The sequence below is a fragment of the Vicugna pacos genome, chromosome 8 (genome assembly GCF_048564905.1).
Source record: "Vicugna pacos chromosome 8, VicPac4, whole genome shotgun sequence".
Taxonomy (NCBI): domain Eukaryota; kingdom Metazoa; phylum Chordata; class Mammalia; order Artiodactyla; family Camelidae; genus Vicugna; species Vicugna pacos.
In genome coordinates, this window is record NC_132994.1 from 56,147,642 (window position 1) to 56,172,128 (window position 24,487).

Sequence of the window (24,487 nt, forward strand, 5' to 3'; positions counted from 1 at the left end):
GCGCTGGTTCACTATCTGGAATCTGGAACATAGGACTTTGTTCCAGACACTTCCTCCTCCTAACATCGTCTGACCCTATATCCTGTTGGATTTTTCTGCCTGCTGTAGCCAGGGCTGACCTACTTGATCCCAAGGGCAACTTTCATCCTCTCTGCAGTCAATTTTCCATTAGGAGATGTTTGAATCCTGGCTCATTAAAGAGACAGGTTACTTTGTGCTGGACACATACCAATCACAAAGCTCTAAGGCAACCCGCAAACACTGCATTGGGGCTCTTCAATGGCTTGTAGCCTTACGTAGCCTCATTCACATCACTGTGTTTTCTCCTGGAATCATAGAAATTCTGCTCTAATTGGCCATTTTAAAATATGCTCTCCTGAGCCAATCCTTAGAATTATTTCCACTTTTTTTTTTTCTTCAGAGCCACCTCTAGACTTCTTAACATCACAACCAAGAAGGCAGCCCCCACTTGGCTCCAGATCAAGAAATGTGTCTGTAATCTCATTCATGGCACCCTAGCTCTCCTAACACCCAAATGATTTGATTTTTTTTTTAAAGAACCCTTGGGCCCCTCTGGTCCTATTTCCCCCGAGAACGAGTGTCCAAGTGGACCTGAGCTCTTAGCTGAGATAATCTGACAGCTGCTCCTGATCCCTGTAGGACGTGCAGAGTTGCCTGGACTCCACTGCTGTCCACTGGCTCTGGTCTAGCTCACTCAGGGGCACAGCTTACCTCCCAGGCAGTGGCAGCAGGAAGGCGCCTTCCCTGTGACACCTTGCTCCACGCATCCAGTCTGATGAAGCTTCCAAAGGTAGTGCCTAAGGCTAAGATGTTTCTTCGAGTGCTAATACTCCTCTATAATTTTCTAGTAGTTTGTTCTTTCTTTCTGAGTCTTCTGACCTCTTAATCCACCTCCATACCTGCTACATCTTCCCCAAAGAGCCCCAGTGCCTCCATTCTCTCCTTTTGCAGGGAGAAAATCATGTTCCCACTTACGTAAAAAACACAAGGTAAGAATAAACCCCAAACTCCTCATCTAGCAATAAAGGCTCTTTTGGACTTGAATTCAGTTCTTTTCCCTGACTTTTCTGGACATATCCCTTTAAGGGGCCCCATCAGTAGGCTCTGTTCCATATTCCATATGGCCTTGTAGCTGCACTGTCCTTGATCAGACTACAACTTTCTTTGTCTGGAATATAGCCCCCCTCCCACAGCCTGTTTTTTTTATTTCTCTGAAGCCACCTTTCACCACGATTCTCTCCCCCAGCTTTATTTATGCAGCTCAGACAGTGTCACATTTCTGTCTAAAATGAGAGTTCCTCAAAATAAGGACTTGCTCATTCACACTTAACTTCCAGTGCCCTGTGAGGTGCCTGAAACCCAACAGACAATCAATGCTTACAGAATTATTACCTTTACTAGTTCATCCAAAAGCAAATAGTGGAGAATGTATAAAACCTGGAAACCCGGATGAGATATCTAATAGCATAATGATTCTCATGAAAAGTCATAAAAATATTTAACATTCTGTAAAATTTGATAAATAGATACTATTTCCCCACATAAAGCTGTATTAAAACTCATCATTAAAGGATAGTTACTGAATAGTTAAACTTATGGTAGAATTTTTATAAATCATCATTTCTTTAAAGATTAATAGTCCAAAGAGGCTTCATTTTCAACACACAAACACACCATTCTCTCTCAAGGCACGTTCACCAAACTCAGAAAGCAGTTTTTTCTTCTCTCATTCAGCCCAAATTAAATGTTTGAAGGATGATAGAAGTGGAAAAGGGGGGTGGGGGGGGAGGAAAAAAACAGAATTTTTCTGGAAGTATTCATACAAGAATGTTGAAGTCAGTGTGTCCAGCTGGAAGGAGGACACCAAAAGATGTCATAATAATGACCCCAGATCCCCTTTCTTAGTGAACTTACAATGGAATGTATTATAGGAGAAAAATAAAACCACTAGAGTGCAAATTTCATGCTCTTAAAGCTTTGCCATTGTCAGGATGCCTAACATATGTATATTATATTTTAGAGAGTCTAGGTTAATGCACACAAAAATAACCTTACATCCTTTCACGCTGTATATTTCATCCATGTGTTTGTTGAGGGACTGACTCCCAGAATACACATATCAATGGCCACCCTCCCACTCCACAAAAAAAATACAACTAACCTAAAATAAAGAGGTCATTTGTATCATTTTCTCCTAAGCATCTGAGTAATCTGAAGAAGCTGAAACAATAATCAACCTTCAACTACAGAAACAGGTGCAACTCTTCCACCCACAAAATCACCATCCTAAATCACTCTAAAGAGAAGTCAGACTACAAAAGTATTCAAGATCAAGTGCCAGCCAACCAGAAGGAACATAAGTTCTGCCACAATTTACTTGTTAGTAAAACATAAGCCCATAACTAGACAGAGTAACTGGACTGTAATTACTTTTAATCATCAAGCAAAAACATAAAAATTAAAAGGAAGACACCAAGTTAAAAACGCCCAGGCTACTGATAATTTCTGTACAATCGAATACTTTAATATTTAAGTTATTTAAGATTTATAAATTTAAAATATTTTATTTTGGAGCCAACTCTATTTGAAAACTTCAAAGCTCTGTGTAAAGAACTAGAGAATTTCCATTTTAAAAAGGTAGTTTATTTCTGAAATCACCACATTCTCCAACTTGTGACCCACTTAAGCCTTGGGGACAACGCTTAAAGGAAAGAGCTAACCATTTCCCTTTCAACTGCCAAGTCTTCTGAGCAGTCAGGCAGTTTGAAACTTCAGGAACAGCAAGTTATTTCAGGACCCATAGGATTTACAACAATAATGGTTTAAGAAAACCACAGCATTTAGGCTCCTTCAGTCTTTCTCTGTTCTTAGAAGTTTAAAAATAAGCAAGAAAACGATTCTTCAAATTGGCAGACCAGTTTCAGGGTGGCATCTTGCCGTGGTGCACGATAATCACAGAGCGACAAGGTCTGCAGAGAACAGAGCATCCCACAGAAACAACTCTGTTCTGACCCTCCTCTGTGATCATGACAAACAGCTCCCAGCCTTTTCCTTTTTCATTTTTGTTTTACCTCTTCCTCTCTCCCTTCCTGCCCCCACCCCGTTCCCTCTCCCTCCCTCTCTCCTTTACTTAACGTCAGTAAAGTTCTACTAGAAGTCACCCACAGTTCTGTTGATGGAAATAGCCGGCATTTACTTCATGTTCTAATTTTATTTAATGAATCCCTGCAAATTCAGCTATTAATGATAATAAAACCCCACAGTCCCTCCAGAAGAAAAAACTTACGTCAAAAACAGAATACCAAGTTTACAGTTTCAAATGCACTTATTTCTTTTGAGGCAGGTGCGCCTCTGACGGCTCTATTAAGTTATTCAACTGTCTCTAAGGACTTCAGTTCATACAAAGGAAAGGCTGCAGCCTGGGACCCTTGGGGTTTTCTGTTTGTTTGGGGGGCTTTGTTTTCGTTTTTGTTTTTTCCTTCAATTATTTAAAATCTGAATGAATTTTGCTTTTGTAAGTGGAGTAAAAGTGACACTGGAGAGCCTGTGTTCAGGGTTGATGCTGTCCCTCATTTGCCTCTGCCACCATTAGGAAGTGGCTTGCCTTTGGCACATCTATTGAGAAAACTTTCTGTGTGACACAGAGTGGGTGAAAAGCTTCCAAAACCTGTTCTGTAAGGTCAGCAAAGGAATCTGTCACTTGACCTTTACAGGGCAGTCAGGATTGTCAGAACTAAAGAAACTAAGAGAAAGGAACACAGCCTCAGTACCATTTAAAAGAGGCGAGAGGGACACAAGAGCACAGCCTAACCAGGCTGCTCTCGGCTGTGAGGCCGTGAAGCAAGTGAACTCAGCTCCCCGGGTCCCCGCTTCTCATCGGCCGCACGAGGTTATTCTCCCAGCCCTGACCAATTAGCTTTGTTTTTTAAGGGAACTCTACTTGGATCTCTTCATAACTCCGATTTGGGGACTGTATACCAATATTTCCTAAAATGCTCTCAATGGCACTGAGAGAGGAAAATACGTGGTCATCGCTTCCATGAGCTAAGAGTTGCTGAAGTTGGTTTCTCTAGGTATATACGAAACAGTCAGAATTCTTTGAAATTTCACTTCATCCAAAAAGAAAGATGTCTTTACAGTTGCCACCATCCCTGAGACTCCACAAACACAACACAGTGTGAACAATGTTGGGTGTCCAAAGCTTTGGCTAACAGGAGTGAGCATCTTTTATCAGTTCTCTTATGTTCAGAGAATTTCAGCAGACTATTAAAAGGTCATATTAAAAAAAATGGTCTTATTAGTTTTGAGTGCTGGGATATTAGTGATTTATTAAAAAATTCACACAAAAAGCAGGAGTCAAATCAACTTTTTAAGTTACATTTTATACAATTTGCATTTGTGTTAATGAGGATCAAATGTCATTTAAAGTATTTGGTTAAAAATGTTTAGTGGAGTAGAATTTCAGATGATAGAAATACATCCTACTACTCAACCATAAGAAAGAATAAAACAATACCATTTGCAGCAACATGGATGGACCTGGAGATCATCATTCTAAATGAAGTAAGCCAGAAAGAGAAAGAGAAATGCCGTAAGATATCACTTATATGTGGAATCTAAAAAAAAAGACACAAATGAACTTATTTATAAGACAGACTCACAGACATACAAAACAAACTTATGGTTACCAGGGGGAAAGGGGGTGGGAAGGGATAAATCAAGAGTTCAAGATTTGCAGATACTAACTAGTACATATAAAATAAACAACAGGTTTCTTCTGTAGAGCACGGGGAACTGTAGTCAATACCTTGTAGTAACCTATAATGAAAAAGAGTGAAAACGAATATACGCATATTATATGTAAGACTGAGGCACTACGTTGTACACCAGAAACTGACACAACATTGTAAACTGACTACACTTCGATAAAAAAAAAAAGAAATATGTCTTACCATCACTATTTTTGGACATTTTAAAAAATAAGCAATGATGTGAAGAAAGATATGAAATTGAAGACATGGAGAAGCAATTTCAACCACATGAAAAACAAGAAAATAAATTTGGTGTCCAAAGATCAGATGGAGAGAAGGGAGAAGTCAACACATTAGAGAAAGTGGTTAATGGTGAAACCACAGCTTGAAAGTTATTGCTTAAGTGAAACAACACCATAACCCTACTTGCAAAGTCAGAGTGATTTTATAGACGTGTTTAAATGTAACGTTTACAAGAGGAACTGGGGTGCCCATATATAGTCACAGTTCTATAACATTAATGCAAACACAAATAGTGCTTTATTCGACTGTAGTAAAAGGAAAAGCCAACAGAAGATAGATGTGCAAAAAACATATTTACGTATCACAGAACATCCCACTTATTAAGAGATCACTTTTCTGAAAAACTCAGCCACTCAAAATATGGCCAAGATGCAAGAAGCCAAAATGGTCTCTGGACAGATAGCAAAACTCACAGGATTGTGGCTTAGGATCGTCTTAAAATCTTCCGGTCAATAATGTTATAATAAACCAGACCCTACACACCAAGGTAACGTATTAGAAACAGCAGAGCAGAGAGTGGTGGGGACAAGATGCAGGCACAACTACACAGGTGAAAAGAGAAAGCTAACAGCCTCACAGCAAAAGAGGAAGAAAAAGCAGGCAGTGGGCACCCACTTCATGCCAAAGCAGAGATCCTTACAAACCTCAACAACCACCAGGGTGTCACCAGCTTCTTACAAGGTTCAACGACTACTCACAGTGACACCAAGGCATCAAAACAAGCTTCCACTGTTCTCTGAGGATCGAGCAGGGACCCTACCCCATGTCCTGGAGAAAGCGAGGGACTAAGTCTCAAGAAGTGGGTTCAAGTCCAACTACACCATTATTATCTACAAGGCTTCAGGCAAGTCACAATCTCTCAGGGACACCTTTCTCAACACAAAAGGGGGTGGGTGACACCACCTGTCCTGCCCATCTCACAGCACTGTCAGGATGGTGAAATGAGACCATACACGAGTGTACATGAATGAGTACCGGGTAAACCATGACCTGCAAACAGACTCTATCCGCAGAGCATACTTTAAAAAAAGTTCAATGAAACAACTTTTTTAATTGTTTCAGAATGCTGAAGGATGAATGAAGCAAGCTTCTGTTATACAGAAATACAAATAATAAAAGGCATCTTCCTCTAACATTTTGTGTAAGCTAACATGTAGCCCACATGAACACAATAGAAAATTTTCTCTAATCATCAGGTTTTCTTTTTTTTTTGCAATAACTTGTTTCAAAGAAAATGCAGCTTTTCTTCCAGTTCAGGCATAGGATTTCTTGATACATATACAGGTTAGAGTCTGATGATTTGAAAGTAAAGTTAAATGGACTGAACTTCTCAACTAATTTTCCTCTGAGGGGGTGGGGGGCGTGGACAGCAGGCCAGTAAGCATGACAGAGAAATCTCCAGAATAAGGCAGAAACTCACCAGACATTGCTACTCACGAGCCTCCCCTTGGGCCGGCTGGCAGGTGCATCAGCAGGCCCTGCAAGGCTGCGCTCCAGCAGGGAGCCAGGCCCATACCGGAAATCGCTCCATCCTGCCAGCGAGTTTTCAAGCATTTTCCCTTATCCACCACATGGCCCTAGCCTAGGCGCACAGGGGACACCTGGAGGAGGACTCACTATGGCATGTGAATGCTCAGGTGCTCACAGCGTTAGTCAGTTCTCAGACCAGATGGTTTCCTGAGATGCACCACTAATCTGCACGGCCTCTCAAGGTGCTTCTGGTGTGCCAGGCCTTTCTACAACAGTGAAATGACAGTGGATTATCCGCAGAAATGCATCATAACATGTGAAGGAGCTAGCTGGTGTTCAGAATGGTAATCCCTACCAACAGAAGTGAAGTCTACTCAAGCCACTATTCTGCCCATTTAAGGTTGTAACCTAATTGAGAGTGATAAAGTCAGTTTAGTAGGTTGGGACTGACAACTTCTGTCTAATAAAACAGAATAGAATAAAATCGAAGAGAAAATAGTATCACATGTAGCCACACAGTAAGGCTAAGTAGTTTCACACAGTTTTTGTTTCATTATGTATGTGTGTGTGTGTGTGAATGTGTGTATGTGGTGTGTGTGTGTATATGTGTGTATGTATATGTGCTGTGTAGACTACAAGCAAATGTAAAGTATATTTGTTACTCTGGACACAGACAAAACTTTTGAAAGTCACTGACTTAAACAACTATGATTAAACTTCTTGGGCACTGAAAACTTCAAAGCATTCACATCACGGGCCCACTGTAAAAGGTTCTTTCCCCCATTCTGAACAAGCATTTATGGGAGAGAAACCTAGCTCAGCCTCCTCAGAAACTAGAGGGAAACCTACCTACCGGGTTTTTGTTCGGACCTTTATTAGCTGGAGTTGGAAACATAACCTTCAAGATTTCTAATGTCAGTGACATAACTTCCCTGGTTACAGTGACATGAGCACGTGGTTACAATGACACAGATCAACTGGGTAAGCTAACACATACCCCAGTGTGTGGGATACAACCAAGGTCTGACCATCCAAAGGAACGCTGAAGAGCAGTCCCAGTCGTTCTCATTTCATGAAACACGCGAGAACACCCCAAATGCAACAAGCTGCCTCAAAAACTGCTTACACACCAAACAGAACTGGGATCCTTAGCACAGAACGACGTTCAGACATTCATGCTTAAGGACGAAGAACTGGACCTGAAAAGCTAACAAGGAAAGAAATGACTACAACGATCTTTTGATCGTTGGAATAGAGTGTGTTGATTAACACTGCAATACATTACTTTAAGGTGAAAATCAAAGTTCTTTTTCCAGGAACTGAAAGTACTCTATGTACTTTCCACTGGTGAAAAAAATGATGTAAATAAATAACTACCAGTCAAGATGACCACAGCAACCGAGCCAAGAACCAGCCACAACCCCCCACCAAGGTAAACTCACAAATGGCCTTTTGTAAGCTTTGTGAATCCCCAGCCACTCAGGACTGAAGCAATACACAACTGTGTGCAGGTAGGAATTCTGGTTTATCTCAAAATGTAATCCAGAAACACCAGTTACCCAGTTTCTACTTTAGCTGAGCCGTTTCTAGTTACAAAGTGAAAGAGAACCTTCGGGAATAGAGGCAAAGGATTTGTACCAACAATAAAATATATTTATTCTCACTTTCTCTTTTGAAGTTGACTGAAAAGAGAAAAATAAAGTGATATAGTTACTTGAAATCTCAACTGCTTGGGGCTTTTACTTTTATAAAGGGTTTTTTTTTTTTTAGAGAAAGATAAATATATACAAAACCCAAACCTGACAGACAATTCACTTGTACCACTGAACTGATTTTAACCAGTGAGTCGATCAGCCTTTATCCTTGCTCCACACCTTTTTCAACCACTTACAGACTTTATTAAGCTATTTCTTAAAAAGAAACAAGCCTTAAATATGACAAGAGCATAATTAGTCCTGTAAGGGGTATATTCAGAAACATGACTGAGTCCCAGTAGACTGCCATTAATTACTTCAGTGATTTAGGAGATGGGGTCAGAAAAGTGTTGGCAAAAAGAAGGCAGAATCGAGGTATGGAGACTCATTGCCTCGTCTCCCCTTATATCTTATCCCCGCTTCTTCTCTCCAGTCTCTTGCCACCTTCTTCCATTATCTTCCATTCATTACTGTCCCCAGTGCAGTCTTTTTGAAGAACCAGAAGGGCATGAAAATGGCAGGGTAGAGGCGCTCTTCATTCCACCAGCCTTAACGAGCACCTGCTCTAGGGAAGGCTCTGTGGGTCAGGTCACTCTAGGTCACTCACAAGTCAAGCCATTTTCACACTGAATCTAGGAGAGGCTCACTCCGCGTGGCTCTCTCAAGGTGTTGCTTCACATCAGGTCTACGAGTCAGTAGGAGCTCTCAAAACACGAGAATCCATAATGTACACCCAGATCCTGGGAATGAGTACTGAGGGAGGGAACTAACTGAGAAACAACAAAGTCCCCAGCTAACAAATCCTCCCCCAGGGAGATGGTCTCAGACACCTGCTCAGCTAGGCAAGCGCTCACCATGTAGTGTATATACACCCTTAAAGAGCCAAAATGTGATGCATCTAGCACAGTGATGGGTTCTAGCAAGAACTAAGTAAGTCATTGTTGATTTAATATCTCTGGTGACTAGTCACTCATCAGATGTCAGCCATAAATGATAGGGAACACCCTGCAATGTTGCATTTGATGGTACAGAGAAGAGGTTCAGTAAGGGCTGAATAGAGGCAGACCACAGAGTCATCACTGCAACCAGCTTCTGGTTCCCCTAGCCTCACACCACACAAATCTCAACAGAGGAACAATGTGTTTGTTGATTACATGTAAGTTCCCAATCACATTTATTAAGACAGTAATCACCATAAATATCTTTACTTAGAAAGACTAGAAATATAAGGTGAAAATACTCATATTTCATAAAGCTAGAAAAAGTCTAGAAAAAGAAAATCACAGACGCTTTACTACACTAACAAGTAATTTCAAAAATCTATGACTTTCCTAAATAAAGAGGCCCCAGTGTTGAAATCTGTGGTTCCATAACTGCTTTTTCTTGCATGCCTACATAAATTGCTTTGACCAGCACTTTTGTCTCTTCTCAACCTCTACCAGGCCCAGACAGCAGGATTTTAGTTCTGAACACTGCAATCCATTCTGCATGCCAAACCCAGGGCAATTTCCTTCAGCACTGCCTTGACCAGGTGTTCACACAACAAATACTTAACTTACTATCTGCAACGTGCAAGACACTGGATAAGACACAGGCTAGACTTAAAAGAGCTTCAAATCCAGGAGAGGTATGAAGCACATACCCAGAGTCTCAAAGTGGTGCATTTGCCCTTGAACCAGAAGTTACTGAGTCCAAGACCCCAAAATGCCCCAAGTGCTTTCAATGTCTTTCCTCTTTCTGAAGAGTTACATACTTGGTTCTGTCTCACCACATCTAAGTTTCTCCACCCAGTTTTCAGTTCTCCCTAATGATCTTCCTTGCTTATCAAGACAACTATTATTTCTACTGAGTATTTACGGTATCCAGACAGTATTTCTTAAACAAGTCCATTCACGTGACGTGCCATTAACAGCGTCTAGCCATGGCAAGCACCCAGGGGTGACTGATTTAGACATGACTTTCAATTTAGAATTTTAACCATTTCAGGAGCTGACATAAAAACTGAGGTATAAATTACTTGAAAATTATGTAAAGGAAGTGACAGATTCCATTTGGGTTCCCTAAGTTACACCAATACTTTAAAGTCAATTATTTCTATGCAGAAAATTCTACAGACTAGTATATATACTGTAACTAGGATAAAGACATCTTTTGACTCAGCTGACTGTTAGTGACCACCAACCCCATGGACGGTACCATTAAATACAACCAGATCCAATCTGTAGGCGGACACAGTGTCTGTAAAACATACACTCGTTTATTCACTAAACAAGCTGTACCTGCTACCCATATGCGTGATGAATAGATATCATCCTTTCACAGAAATGAAAACTAGACCGTGACCCAACTATGTGACTTACGTTAAGTCACACAATTAGGAAGTGACTGAAGCCAAACACCGCAGCCTCCTGACCTAGTGTTCTTTGCATCGTTCATTGTCTTTCAACTACAATTTACTGAACACTTACTACGTACCAGGCCTGGGCGAATGCTGATGTCAAAACAGACCAAAACATCACTCCTATCTTAGAGGTTAAATTCTAGTCTGAAAAGACAGGCAATACTGAAAAAAAATGCAGAAAGTATAAAGTATATTCAATGGTGGAAAGTGCTTTGGAGTAAAACAGTGATAGGATCAGGAGGGTCAGGATGAAGGTAAGATGTGACAACTTTAAACAGGGTCCCTGACAGTTTTTCAGCGAAGACCTGACAGAAGTGAGAGAGGGAGGGAGTCACATGCACAGCTGGGGTTCTAGGCGGTGGGGGAGGTCAGGCTGCACGTTGCAGCAAGGAGACTCTGTGGAGAGTGGAGGGGAAGCACAGGTGTTGAGGCTGAGGAAGCAGTGGGGTGAGGGAGGCAGGTCACGTAGGGCCTTCGCGAACATTGTAAAGACGTTAGTTATTAAACTTTCTGAGAAGGGTTTTAAGCAGTAAAGTTACCCAGCTTGACTTACGTTTGATGATTTACAGGGTCGCTGAAGCTGCTGGGTTAAGATTGGCCTGACTTGGGGTAGGGGTGGCGGCGGGGGGCAAGAGTGAAAGCAGGGAAGCAGGGATGTAAAGAGTGCTGTAGCACTGAGCTGCCTCTCCTCATCAGGCATGGAGTCCTCCAGCCCCTGCCTCATCTCTGTTCACTGGGTCAACCTGACTTGTGGTCAAAACAGGATCAAACGCTTCTACAAAGTGCCTGATACATGCACGGCTTGAGTGGAGCGACAGTAAACAGCAGACTGCCACCAAAATGCTGTTCCCACAAACTGTACCCCCTCTTTTGCTGTACTTGGAAAAGTTCAGAGTCGGGAGCACTGGCAAGATTACATTCATCACTATAATCCACAAAGTAAGCGCACAGTGCTACCTATAACCCACCATGCTTTAAGCAAATTCAGAAAGTACTATACGGCATGTTGGTCTGGGCAAGCAGTGCTATTAACAGTGTCCCCGAAGAGTTACATTCATCCAGTCAGCAACCCTTTATGGGACACTTAACTTTTGGGATAAAAAAGATAAGTAAGACTTGGTCTCTGTCCTAAGAGAATTCACAGTCTAGCTCAACTCAAGACACAGACAAGTAAACAAATAAGTAAAACACAGTGTGTGATAAACACAACTACAGAGGTATGTCAGAGGTGGAGAAATAACATAGAAAAAAGGGAGTCATCAGCTCTGCCCTCCAGGGACCAGGAGAGACTTCACAGGGTTTTATAGGAAGCCCAGATGGTTAAGCAGGAAGTCAGCGGCAGAGGAGGGGACCAGAGCATCCTGACACACGGAATGGAAAAGGCAGGGAATGGGACAGGAACGTTCTGCAGCTGTGAAAGAGCTCTGGGTCTGTTTGTTATTTCTGGAGTTTTTTTTAAAAGGGGGGAAGGTGCAGATCGAGGAGGTTTCATGCTATGTTAAATGATAAAAACCTCATTCCATGTGCACTGGGAACCACAAAAGAATGACCCCATTACATAGGAGTCCCCCTTTATCCACGGAATATACGTTCCAAGACCCCCAGTGGATGCCTGAAACCAAGGATAATGCCGAATCCTACATACACCCTGTTTTTCCTACACACACATAACTGTGATAGTTTAATTTATAAATTAGGCACAGAAAGAGAGAAACAGCAATAACTAATAACAAAATAGAACAATTGTAACAACAGACTGTAATAAAAGTCATACGGACGTGGTCTCTCCTGTTCTCTCTTTCAAAATATCTTCATGTACAAATTTAATGTCTTTTCCATCTTAATTAAGCACTCATCACACACTGTGGCCGTAACTTTTGCAGTCTGAGGTGCAACAGCAAAACCAGCACGATTTCTTTTTCCTTCCTCACAACTTCACAGATAGACAATTCCTTCTTACGTAGATCTTAACAATCTCAGTTTACGATTTTTTTTTCTTCCCTTATCAAGTCAAGAAGTTCACCTTTTCCCTTATAGGAACCACTTTACAGCCTCTCTTTGGCATATCCAAATTGCCAGCATCAGTACTTTTGCACTTTGGGGCCATTATTAAGTCAAATGAGAGTGACTAGAACCCAAGCACTGTGATAACTGTGACGGTCGATCTGATAACTGAGACCAGACGGCTACGAAATGACTGACGGGTGGGATCCACTGGACAAAGGGATGATTCACGTCTCCAGCGGGACAGCGGGGCTCGATGGCGGGAGATTTCATCATGCTATTCAGAACGGCGTGCAATTTAAAACGTATGAATTATTTCTGGAATTTTCCATTTAATATTTTCGGACCACAGTTGGCCACAGGTAACTGAAACCGTGGAAAGTGAAACCGTGAATAAGGGGGGACTACTGCATTTGTATTTTAGGAAGATTACTCTGATTACGGTGTTGACTCAAGGATGGCTCAGAGACGGACAGGAGTACAGATAACAAGAAAGAGGAGAAGACCATTCAGAAGGCCAGGCAAGAGCTGATGAGGGCCTGGCCCACAGCAAGGGTGGACGAGTGGGTGCAGACACAACAGCCTTCAGGTCAAACCGACAAGATCAGAGCTAACTGAAGCTTTTGATAGGAATGGTTAAAAAAAAAGCTTTTAATTTGATAGAAAATATGATAGTTAAATCCCAAACCCCAGAAATTACATAGAAATATAACACTTTCCATGAATATCATATAATACATAATTATATAAATTGCAAGACATAAAAATTAACCCTAATTAATGTAGTGTCTTTTAAATTTATTTTTTAAATAACTGTTGGAAAAGATTTCAAAAAGGTTTTCAAAACCAGTAAAGACATTTTCATGAAAAAGCACACAGGTTGTATCAACAATACTTCAATTAATTAATTAGCTAATTAATTAAATTTGAAAGAAAAAGAGAACACAGGTTACTCACTTCCAAACTCAAGCTATGATAATAAGTGACTTCCTGCATTGCTCTGACATATTCCTAGTAATCTAAATAAGCATTTAACTCTCAAAACAAACTTTTAAAAACAAGTAAATAAAGGAAGGTATTTGATAAAATGCCATTTCAATAGAATGTCATCAATTTAATAACAAATAGAATCATTTTTGCAATAAAACAAGGCAGCGAGATAACAGAGATTCCAAACTTCAAAAGAAAAAAATAAGCAAAGGTTAATAAAAAGCAGTCTCAATGAACCAGATAAAATATTACGTGGCACTTACTGCTGGTCTCTTTCACAGAACATCAGCTTCAGTGGAAAGAAAGAAAACGTCACATTCGTGGCACTGAGAATATTCTTCTTATCTCTTTTATTAAGACACCAAGAAAAGCTCCATTAACTATTTTTCCAACATAACAGTGACCCTCAGAATAAATACTACTTATTCAGTTTCACTCTCAAATTTGAGGTGCTGCTTTGACAATACTCGTCAAAACTTTAAGATTTTTTTAATGCCACAAAGGAAATGTTCTTAAATCTCAAATATTAAAGATTTTATGATCAAAAGTAAATTACAGCTATTTACATAGAAACGGGACCTTGACCTTGCTGCTTCTGGTCTGCCAGGCTATTTTTCTCCATTGTAATATCTGAAGTCACTGCTAATCTAATTATGCACAAGGATTCTGTTTTCTGCAATTACTTTATTAGGGAGGACATTTGGGGTGAAATTATTTTAAATCCAGCCAACTCCCACAGTCAACAATTGATTATCTAGTATACAGATTTTTCATTACCCTTGATACATAGTAAGGCCATTTCTGGTCATTTTTGTAGTTTTTGGGAAAGGAGGGAATAAAATTCAAATGATTCAAATTTTGTAATGTTATCAGTACACATGGTAATGTCCAGAAGAAGAGAATGAAAGCATTGTTTAAACTGAGGCTTTGCATGTCAATTACCCAATCTGCTGACCTGCCAATACCAGGATCATCAATCACGCCTCTGCCCAGCTGAACAGAGAACTGGGGCTTCAACAAAACATGCTCTGCTCAGTGAGAGGATGCCCCATTATAATCCCACCTCTTTTGGTTTTATTTGACAAGAGAAGAGTAAGTGAGCAAGATAGGGGGAGTGCAGAATAAATACTGCTTGGTCATTAGTTCCCCTTGAGACCCCTCCACAGTGCTGGAAACAAAGCAGGAGCTCATTAAATATTGTTTAAATCAATGCAACAGCCAGAAGACCATGCGAAACATGAAAACACTCCAGATAAAGTATCTTTTCATCTAGGCCATTTTACACTTTTCCCACAATGATCCTGCATTTTCTCTTTAGTTCTCCCTTAGGTGTCTGATCTGCTTCTCCATTAAAGTATGAACTTCGTGACTTCAGGGCCTGTGTGCTACATTTCTTTGTATACCACACACATGGTACTCAGTGAGAATTCCTTCCAAACGCTCTCACAACTCCACGTGAAAAGTGACACGCTGTCTCATCTATGATGGACTTCCACTTTCTGACTTCACAGGCATCTAGTGCAACGGCTCGGGATTCACTAAATGGAATATTCAGAAGGGCATGCTTCACACCCTTGATTTTTATGGCTAATTAAGTCGAAACATCATCTGCTATTCTAGTGGGTCACATTACACTAAGAATATAAGGACGGATCACTGCTGTTACTCAATTCATTTTTACCTTCCAGAGAATAACCGTCAATACAAGAGAGTTTTGAAACTCACCATGTGCTAGAACAAAAGAAAGCATACAGGTCCCTATTTGTGGTTGCTTTGGGCCTATCAATATGTATCTCCTAGTTATGTTTCAGGCTCAGGAATTTTCTCCTGAGCTTCTTAAGTGTAAGTGACAACATCGAATCGTAAAGCTGTGAGTCTGTGCACTGACAGATCTCCATGAGAGTAACCACCTAAAAACTTCATTTTGAGGTTACTGATACGCAATTCAGCCTGGAGACTCACTGTAAAAAGAACTTCTAAAACCAAACTTGAGAGAACTGTTTTATAAAATGAAAGTGCATCTTATGCAACATACTATCCACACTGTTAGAAGGGATTCTGTGGGCTAGTTGTGCAAAGCCATGGGACTGGGAGATGGTGGGCAGGGAGCAGGGCAAGCACTCTGGCCTTGCAGCAGCTGCTGGCTGGGAGGAAGAAAGCCTGCAGAACCGGATACCCCATCAGACAGAGATCCCTGGGTAGGGGGGTAGGGGGAAGAACAAGGACAGGACTCCTGAAGCGAGGCTGACTTGTTAAGCTACACTGCCCTACCTCTGGCTGTCACTGCTTCATGGTGGTGTATATATGCAGGGGAAAGGATGAGAGCAGGTTTTTAGAAACCTGTATAAATCAAAAAATGCGACTATAAGGCAAGGGGGTTGGGGAGCAGGCTGAAAGGAAAGTGGGTTTGGATGCTTATGGTCCAGGCAGACAGATCTGAAAGAAAAGAAAGATGCCACACGATCCCCATCAGACCAATTTGTCTTCAATGCATATTTATTTGCAGCTGAATCCTAATATGGCCATTGGGCATCCTTAGCACTGACTGATAATCCTTGCTAGGCTTGTAGCTTATTTGATGCTCCTAAAAACAAAGCAAAACAAAACTCCAATCCTGCATAACTTTTCTGAAAGATTTTTCCTCTTTTGATCTGGAAGTGTAAACAAACGTCACTCTGTATTTCTCCAAAGGGAAGAATTATGCGGAATAAAGATCAACTGTTATAATGCCCCTGAGGCAACGTATCAAAGGTGGGAGTCAATTTTCTTTTGAAAGTCAAATATGAAAACAATCTAAGACCAAGAATTCTGCTCCATAGGCAGCTTTTTAAGGATTTCCCTCTAACTACATAAGTCAGAAGTGCTAATATTATCCATGTTCAATTATTTCTAAGAACCACATAAATTTACAGATCATATTATGCCTCCATTTATCTTCATGAGGCTACTCTATTTCCTATTACATTAAGGGATAAAGGGCACAATCTTTTGTGTTGTTACATAAACAAATCCTCCTTCCCTTTACAAGTTGCCCCTGTTCTTCACAATGATGTCTTTATTTTACACAAGTCAAGTGTACAGTATTTGCTTCATTTCCCAACTAAAGCTAATCCATGCAAATTCAGTCGCTTTCCCTTTAATGTTAATTTACATGGAGCAGCTATGATAGAAATCCTAAAGCGACAGGCTCACATGTGTACAGTCTTTAACAGAAACTTGACTGGCGGTTGATTTAAAACAAAACAAGTCATAAAAAAACAACCTCTGGCAAAGGCCAAAGGAATTAAAACTACACCCTCTCTCAACCACAGCACTACTGTACCCACCCTTCGAACATTACAACCCACCCATTTACCAAAACCACAGCTTATTCCTGATTTAGAAAAGTAAATAAAGTTCATGGACTTAACTAAACTACACAACTCCAGCCAGAAAGCAAACGCCTTTTCTACGCCTGGCAATTACACAGCATCTGAACTAAAAATCCGTGTATTTCAGCTCAGTATCCGCAGACCGCCATGGACCACCTTCCTGACATGATAAACAACTGACATCTTCAAAGAGTATGAACGAGTCCCTCTTGTGCCATAGTTTAACAGACAAGAGCAAATGGCTTAACACGCATTATCCGTGAAGCAGGGTGCGTTTAATTCTCAGTCCGTGGTGTATAATTACTGCACCCGTAAAGCACAGATTGGACTTAGCTGACTCTCTCACACTGCAGCAGTTTTGCTTCCCCAAAGAAGGGAGAGGACAGGTCCCTGAAAGATTTCAGAGCGGTTTTTCTTGGCACGGGAAGAATGTGATACACAGGGAAAACACAATCACGCGGAATGTCTGGACGAGGCTCCTTTGTAAGTCTTAAATAGCGCTCCCCCCGCTGGGCTGTGCCCCAGCGCTGAATGGAGAAACCATTTTAAAGCCTAACTATTCGGGCTCTCTGGCAATGTAAGAGGAAGACCTCAGAAACTCTAAATACAAAATAGGGGTGTGTTTAAGAAATACTGAGGCAACCCCCCTCTTCCACCAGGACTGATACTTCTTTTCCACCCTGAAGAAGGCATAACATGCTAAACCTGAGAACAGGGACCAGCCTTGGTCTGAAAAGGAACTTGAAAGAAATCCAAAAACTCCTTCTGGTCACAACACCAAGGGCCAGCGCTTCATGTGTTCATTTCCTCGATGTCACCCCCAACACCTGTTTAATTCAAGGGTTCGAGTAATTCACCGGTCTTCTTAAAGAAAAATGCAACTAGAGCATCCAGGATTCCCGAAGTTTTCTCGGGGCACTGTTTCAGAAAAGAGCTCCACGTCCTAACTTCCAAGTGCTGTAAAGAGCAGAAGATTCCTTCTACGATGGTGGTTTACCAGGTTTACCACTGAACTTTTCACAAGTCACATGAGCATGCGGATCTGATGAGGAGGGGGAGAGAGTGCTGAGGACAAATAACAGCTATTTTATTCCTCTTGGAAGGACACAACCTCAAGCTGAATCTACTGGAGGAGCACTTTTATGTTAGACATGGAAGCAAATGAGTGACACTGAATTCCAATATAAAAACACACAAAAACTCCTCATGGGGCCAAAAGTCCTGAAGGGAAATCAATGACAGAAACAAAGAATTCTACATAGCAAATTTCTAAAACTGTTTAAATGAAAAAAAAAAATCAAGTCACCTTTCCCGGGCTGGGTTCTGTATGTCCAGTTTTCATCATCTGCTTCCACCTGCTGCCCACAAACCGAGAGCTCTCCATCGCTGCGGAACAGCCTCTTTGTCTGCCTGGACAAGGAAGAGAAATTTATCCAACTCACAGCACGGGAGAGGGAACCTGGATTTGACTTGAGTCTGAAGGAACCTGAAGAGCCTTCCTTTTTCATCTTCTTTCACATCAGAATCGGCTGTAGACAAAGGACAGCCCAGCAAACAAAAAGCTCGTTTTAAAAAATTGTTCCAGGTCCTTTAAATGAACCTGCTCTTTCGCACTTATTCAGACAATACTGAGAGGCAGGCAGGGCATCCTGCTGAAAGATCGCTCTGTGTCACCCAATTACAAAGAAAAGGAAAATGAAGGGTTAGGAAACCAAAAAAAAAAAAAAAATTTTTTTTTTTACCCTAGCCACATTGTGGTACTTGGTTTCTAGATCAGAAATATCCAGAGTCTCCCCTGAAAAAATAAAAATAACTAAAAGTATAATTTTAAAAATGAAGCAGAGTGTTCATTTCAGAAACACTTGTCAGGACTTGGCGAAGAGCAGAACCAAGGCACTCCGAATCTTTGGTGTGTACCTAGCATCCCATACTGTAATCCTACTCCTCTCCCAGGCATCTTTCCCCACAAGGGCAGAAAGCCAGCCGTCTGCTGCAGACAGAAGGAACTCCTCAGGCTGGAGAAAGAGATTCAGCATCAACCCAGGCGCTCAGTTTAAAGTTCACCCACACAGGTGACTTGGGAGAAATCAAAGAGTTTCGCTCACTTGTCCCAGCACAGCGCAGAATCATAAACCGCCCACTTGCCCTCCTTCCCGTCTGTGAACTGCTCGGGAGCCACAGGACTCCACAAACAATAAAGCAGGCTGCGTGGCTATTGCTTGGATTACAGAGCGAGCGCTCCCGTGAAAGGCAATAGGCTTTCCGGGTGCTGAAGGCACCTCATTGGAGACAGAAAACCCCGCCTCTCCCCAGCCAACACTTCAGAGGCAGCACAAACTTCTGAACTCCAGCAAAGCTACAGAAATGCAAGTCTGTGCAGAATACAGACTTCCAGAGATTTTTTAAAAAACCAAAACCTTGATTAATTATCATCAGACCACACTTCTGAAAGCAGGGCTGTGAGAAGGAGCTTTCAAAGACTGTGTAGTTATACACACATCTAGTTCTCAGGTGGAGTTGGGAACGTCATAATTTAAGGAAATGTACTTCCAAAGGGAATAAAACAACCCAGCTATTATGTCACTCCTGGCTTTGAGCGAAGGTGAGAGGCAGCCATTCTTGCCCCTGTCATTGTCTCTCCTGTCTCCCACGAGCAGCCGGAGCTCCTGCCTGCCCCCACCTCCAGCAGCCCCTGGTGTGTGTTGAGGGGGTCATTCCTCTCTAGCTTTGAATAATCTTCCTATCACAGATAACCACAATCTAAGATCTATACTAGTAGCAATTAGCTGCAGGCTCTTACCTCTTTGTAAACCCTTAATCAGGGCACGTGAAACCCCCAGAGCCACATGTTAGAATGCATTTGGGTGCAGCATTTCATCCAAGGCCAACATAATTCCATGGTCTTAGACATGTTAAAAGCTTCTGCAACTTCTCACCACAGAGATTTGGGTCAGCATCCTCTCCCCAAAGTGTCACTAAGCAACAAGTAGAAAATTGGGTCCATCTCACTCTCCTGTACTCAGCATTGAGCAAATATATTAAAACTAACAAATTGCAATACAAAATAAACTTTGACTAAAAATTATAAAAGCAGGATTTTACATCATACATCTACAGCAATTCATGGAGATTGCAGGAAAAGGGCTCCACACACTTACCAGGACTGGAACATTTACAGAAGAGAAAAACAGAGCAGCTGCCAAGGGTCTGTAGGATGGACAGCTCCTCCTACCATGGAAACCTCGACAGAGAACAGGCAGTAGGACTAAAGGACAAAGCTATGAAACAGTCCAGGCAGCAAAAATACGGACTGTACAAAACCTGAAAGTGTTCCCTAGAAATCAGGTAGTTAAAACACCTCAATTTACTGATGGAGAAATTCAGGTCCAGAGAACATATGTGACACACCAATGTCACATGAAGAATTCAGTAATGGACCGAGTCACGTCAGAAACCACGGGATTCAAAGCTCCACCACTTACTAGGGATGGTGGCTCTGCCACCAAGCACTCTGGACCTGCTTTCACTATTAAACTGGAATGACACCTCTACTTTGATCACTATTCTAAGAGCAGAAATGATATGATTACATATAGTACTGGTGGGTAACTTCAAGTTCAAATATCCAACATTCTTTTTGAGTCAAAGACACTTTAAACAACAACAACAACAACAAATCATGCTGGAAAATACAAAACGTCCCGAATAGTGCTCACCATTTCAGAGGTTCATAGGCCCCCCTGACATCCACGTATGCATGCTCTAAGGATCCATGGACCCCAAACAAGGAATACAGTGGTCTCCCACTGATGTCTACATCCTGAGGTTACACTTTTAGTTTAGAAATATCTAAGCCCTGAAATAAACCTTGTGCTGTTCTTTATATTCAGGAAGTGCTGTTAAACACTTTTCCCAGCCTAGCTTTCTCAGCGTGCGCACGGGTACACATACAACAGCACGGATGAATTGCTGTTTTTACTGACTGGTGTGTTTTCCTCCGGTATCCCGTTCCTACACACATCTGGGAAAGAGCTGATGGGAGGGGCTGGAGGAATAGTCACTGCCAAGAAACCAAGAAGGAAAACTGGTCCATAACTCTCCCTCAAAGCAAGCACACACTTACGCTGGACTTCTAAGAAACTTAATGGATTTCCCATGATTCACAGGACCTAGGGATAAGCTTGCATACAACCAATTCTCCATCTACTAGCTATTCTGTGTTTCTGTTATTATATTGGGCTTTGATTATTAGTATCTTCACTTATGTAAAAGAAGGTCAAATAAATTAACTACTTTCACAACTGGATCAGAGTTCCCCTATGACCAAGATAAAATATGATGCCTTAAATTAGCTTCAGAGGAAATATTTATATTTTAACTACCCATGTTAGATATGTACTCTAATTAGCTGAGAAAATCGTAAGTGAGCTGTTTTGGAAGCTGTTACATTCATTCAAACTACATTTATGCAACAACCATGATGAATCATACACTTGAATTATCTGGAGTATCAACCCTAAAGCCATAAGCTCTACCCGCCAGCCCCTATAATCGGGGTTACGGCTACTTTGGGCCATGCATGTCATCTGTATCATTGCTAATCTTCACAGTAACCCCACAGTGGAAAAATCCCTACTTTGAGAGTATAGCCTGTTTCTTCAAATAGCTTCAGCTGTCATCTTCAGTGTAATAAAACATCTTAACCATTTTTCCCACGAAAATTTACAATCAAATGCACTCTTCCTAGACCTTTGAAACAGACATGCTGAACAGCTTTTATCAGCATTCCTTGCTGTGCAGTGCTTTCCCACCTCCCCCTCACCGTCAGGCTGTCAAAGTGAAACTTCTGCTGTCATCTTATATGCCAATAACTGCTCCCTTCCTACCATTTTGCCCCTGCTGAGCTCCAGGCATCAGGAAATCAGATAAATAATCTTACTTAAATTGTAGTTTTCATGGGGTTGATGAGCACTCTCAGAGGGAAATCTGCAGCTCTGGTAGAAGGGCTTTGTCACCACTGCATCCTGGCCAGCGCCTTTGTCCTTTTACTGTCGAGATGGAAGTTCAAGAGTTAAAACGGTTGGAGAAGCAGCCTCTGGATAACAACCCTCAGGTGGACCTATACCAGCTTTCTGACTTATTGTCTCTTTCATATTAAGTTCTTAGCACTTGAATGTGGTGAGAAATTTATCCAATGCTACTGACAAAAGGACAAGAAATTATATTATTTCAGGAATGATTTAAGTAATACATTAAAGAGAAGTTAAGCATAAAAACTGGGAGGCACCAGAATATATAAATAAGGGAAGTTCTAGAATCATCTTCTTTGGGAGTTCCTTAGTCAAATTATACACATTAATAAAGAAAGATTTATTTATATTTCTACCAAAAGTCAAAGGGATGGATTGAATACATTTGAAAAGACCTTGCCAAAAGACACATTATTTCACATTTCGATATATACTGACATCCTTAAAGAGGAGTTTAGCTCAAATGGAAGTGTTTAATTTAATAAAAATTGTTAAACACAACGGGACACAGGCTTGGACAAACCTCTCAACCCAATCAGGCATGTAATTGCTCTCTTACCATCTGTGTAAAATGCCAGCCAAGAGTGGGCACTCATTTCAAGTGCTGTCAGTGTTTGTGGCCTCCAAGGCCACAAAGGAGCACCAAGACTGTTAATTTCCATGTGTACCTTTCCTGCCCTGACCCTCTGCTTCAAACCTAGAGGGACAACTGGAACAGGCAGAAACCTGACATCAGAAACCAGTGGAGAACAGCACAGAGCTGGCGGGGTTGCTGGCTTGGCTGGGAATGGGGTGCACAACAATGCTTATGAACAGAGACAAAGGTGGAAAAAAAAAAAAACAACAAACATACACCACTGTGAGGAAAGTCACTCTGAACTGTGTCGTGTTCTAAAGCAGCCCTGACCGGGCAGGAGCGGTCAAGTGTGTACCCTATCAGATTACCACGGGTCACCCAGACAACGCACGGGGACCTTCAGCTTCTAGGACAGGGTGCAGCAGTTTTTCCAACTGTCAGCTCTTGTAAATAATTGAAGAGTAGATGTAAATGAAAACTTTCTATGAGACAATTTGTACACACTGATAATGAAAGCTTATCTCAACATCTAGAAGTAAACAGTTTGAGCCAGACTTGTATAACTAACAACAGAAAAAAACAAACAAACAAAAAATCCATCTTGCCCCCAGGGCCACAGTACGCCAACTCTCACAGTACACTAAATCCTCCTTCCTTGTCCACCTCCCACCCTCTATGGAATTAAACAAATGATTTACTCCAGAAGGAAGTCATAGAAGATGAAACACTGCCAAGTAACTATTCAGAGACAGGCCTATGTTCAGGGTTCCCCTCAGCTACCACTGCTGGCAATATCTAAAAGAAAGAAAAGCACTGCCTTTTCATTAAGCTGTAGCTTTAAAAGTCAGAATAGGTCCCTTTCAATGGAAGGAGGAGTGAATCCCTCAAATGGAAAGATACAATGCAAGCATTCGTATTTATGCTTCATCACAAGACTACAATCCCACCATGCGATGACTTCTTGTGTGAAGAGGATTCCTGACCAGTTCTGACACTAAGCCTTGGCTGCACAGTTCCCAGGGGATCATGTGATGCAGGAACAACATGGCAGCACATTACGGCCTCAGCCCCCTGGGGTGCGGCGCACTGGGAGGGGATATGGCTGCCCCTGGCCCGCAGCTGTCACTGCTGGGTACTGGGGACTGTCAGGGGGCTTGGTGAGCAGTTGACACGCAAGAATGCAAACTTTGTCCCAACCTTAACCAAGAAAATGTCCCCAACCAAGAGGTTCAGATGAGATGCTCCCCTAAAACTGAGAATTGACTTTGAAATTCTTCTGACATAAGAAGATTAGGATGAACATACTCTGAAATAAAATTCCAAATTAAAACATTTCTTTTCTTTCAATCACGATCTCCTTTGTACTTCATACCTTTCCTATGGGCTCTCCAGTGATCACCCTTGTAATTATTACCACTTTTTTCTACCTACTCAACCAGTTCTTCACAAACTTTGTTGTACACATAAATCATAGGAAATCTTATTAACATGTGGAGTCTGACTCAAAGTCTGGAGTAGGACCTGAAATTCCCAACCCCTAAAATCGTTCAGGTAGGGTCCTGGACCACCTTTGAGATAGCACGATACTAGACTATAATGCTCTCTGAGGGCATCTTTTTGCCTCCATGCCACTTACCTAACAGGCAGCCAGCGTTAACCCATGTTGGGCAAAAGAGTGAACAACAGAGCCATCTATTCATTTCTGTGTTATCTCTTTCTTTTGATCTTAGCATCTAGAGATAACTAGACCTTTGTAACAATCATTCTTTTATCACTAACTTCCAAAAAGCAAAAGTAAAATTTGTAAACTGACAAAATATGTATAATCTGAATTTAAAGGTTAATAGCAAATTTCCATTATTCACAGTCATACTG

General features: G+C 41.4%; 1 protein-coding gene across 4 annotated transcripts in view; it reads right to left on the minus strand.

The window, feature by feature from the left end:
* NHSL1 (NHS like 1) overlaps positions 1-22,047 on the minus strand; it is a 122,919-nt gene extending 100,872 nt beyond the window's left edge. For 2 of the 4 annotated variants that reach the window (XM_015247330.3, XM_031680013.2), the window contains exon 1: positions 18,312-19,064. In XM_015247330.3, the coding sequence (XP_015102816.2) occupies positions 18,312-18,513 (202 nt within the window). In that variant the 5' untranslated portion in view covers positions 18,514-19,064. Of the gene's footprint in view, positions 1-18,311; positions 19,065-19,110; positions 19,190-21,944 lie in introns of those variants that run through there. The other 2 variants (XM_031680016.2, XM_072965916.1) reach the window with 2 other exon arrangements.
* Between the last annotated feature and the right edge of the window lie 2,440 nt (positions 22,048-24,487).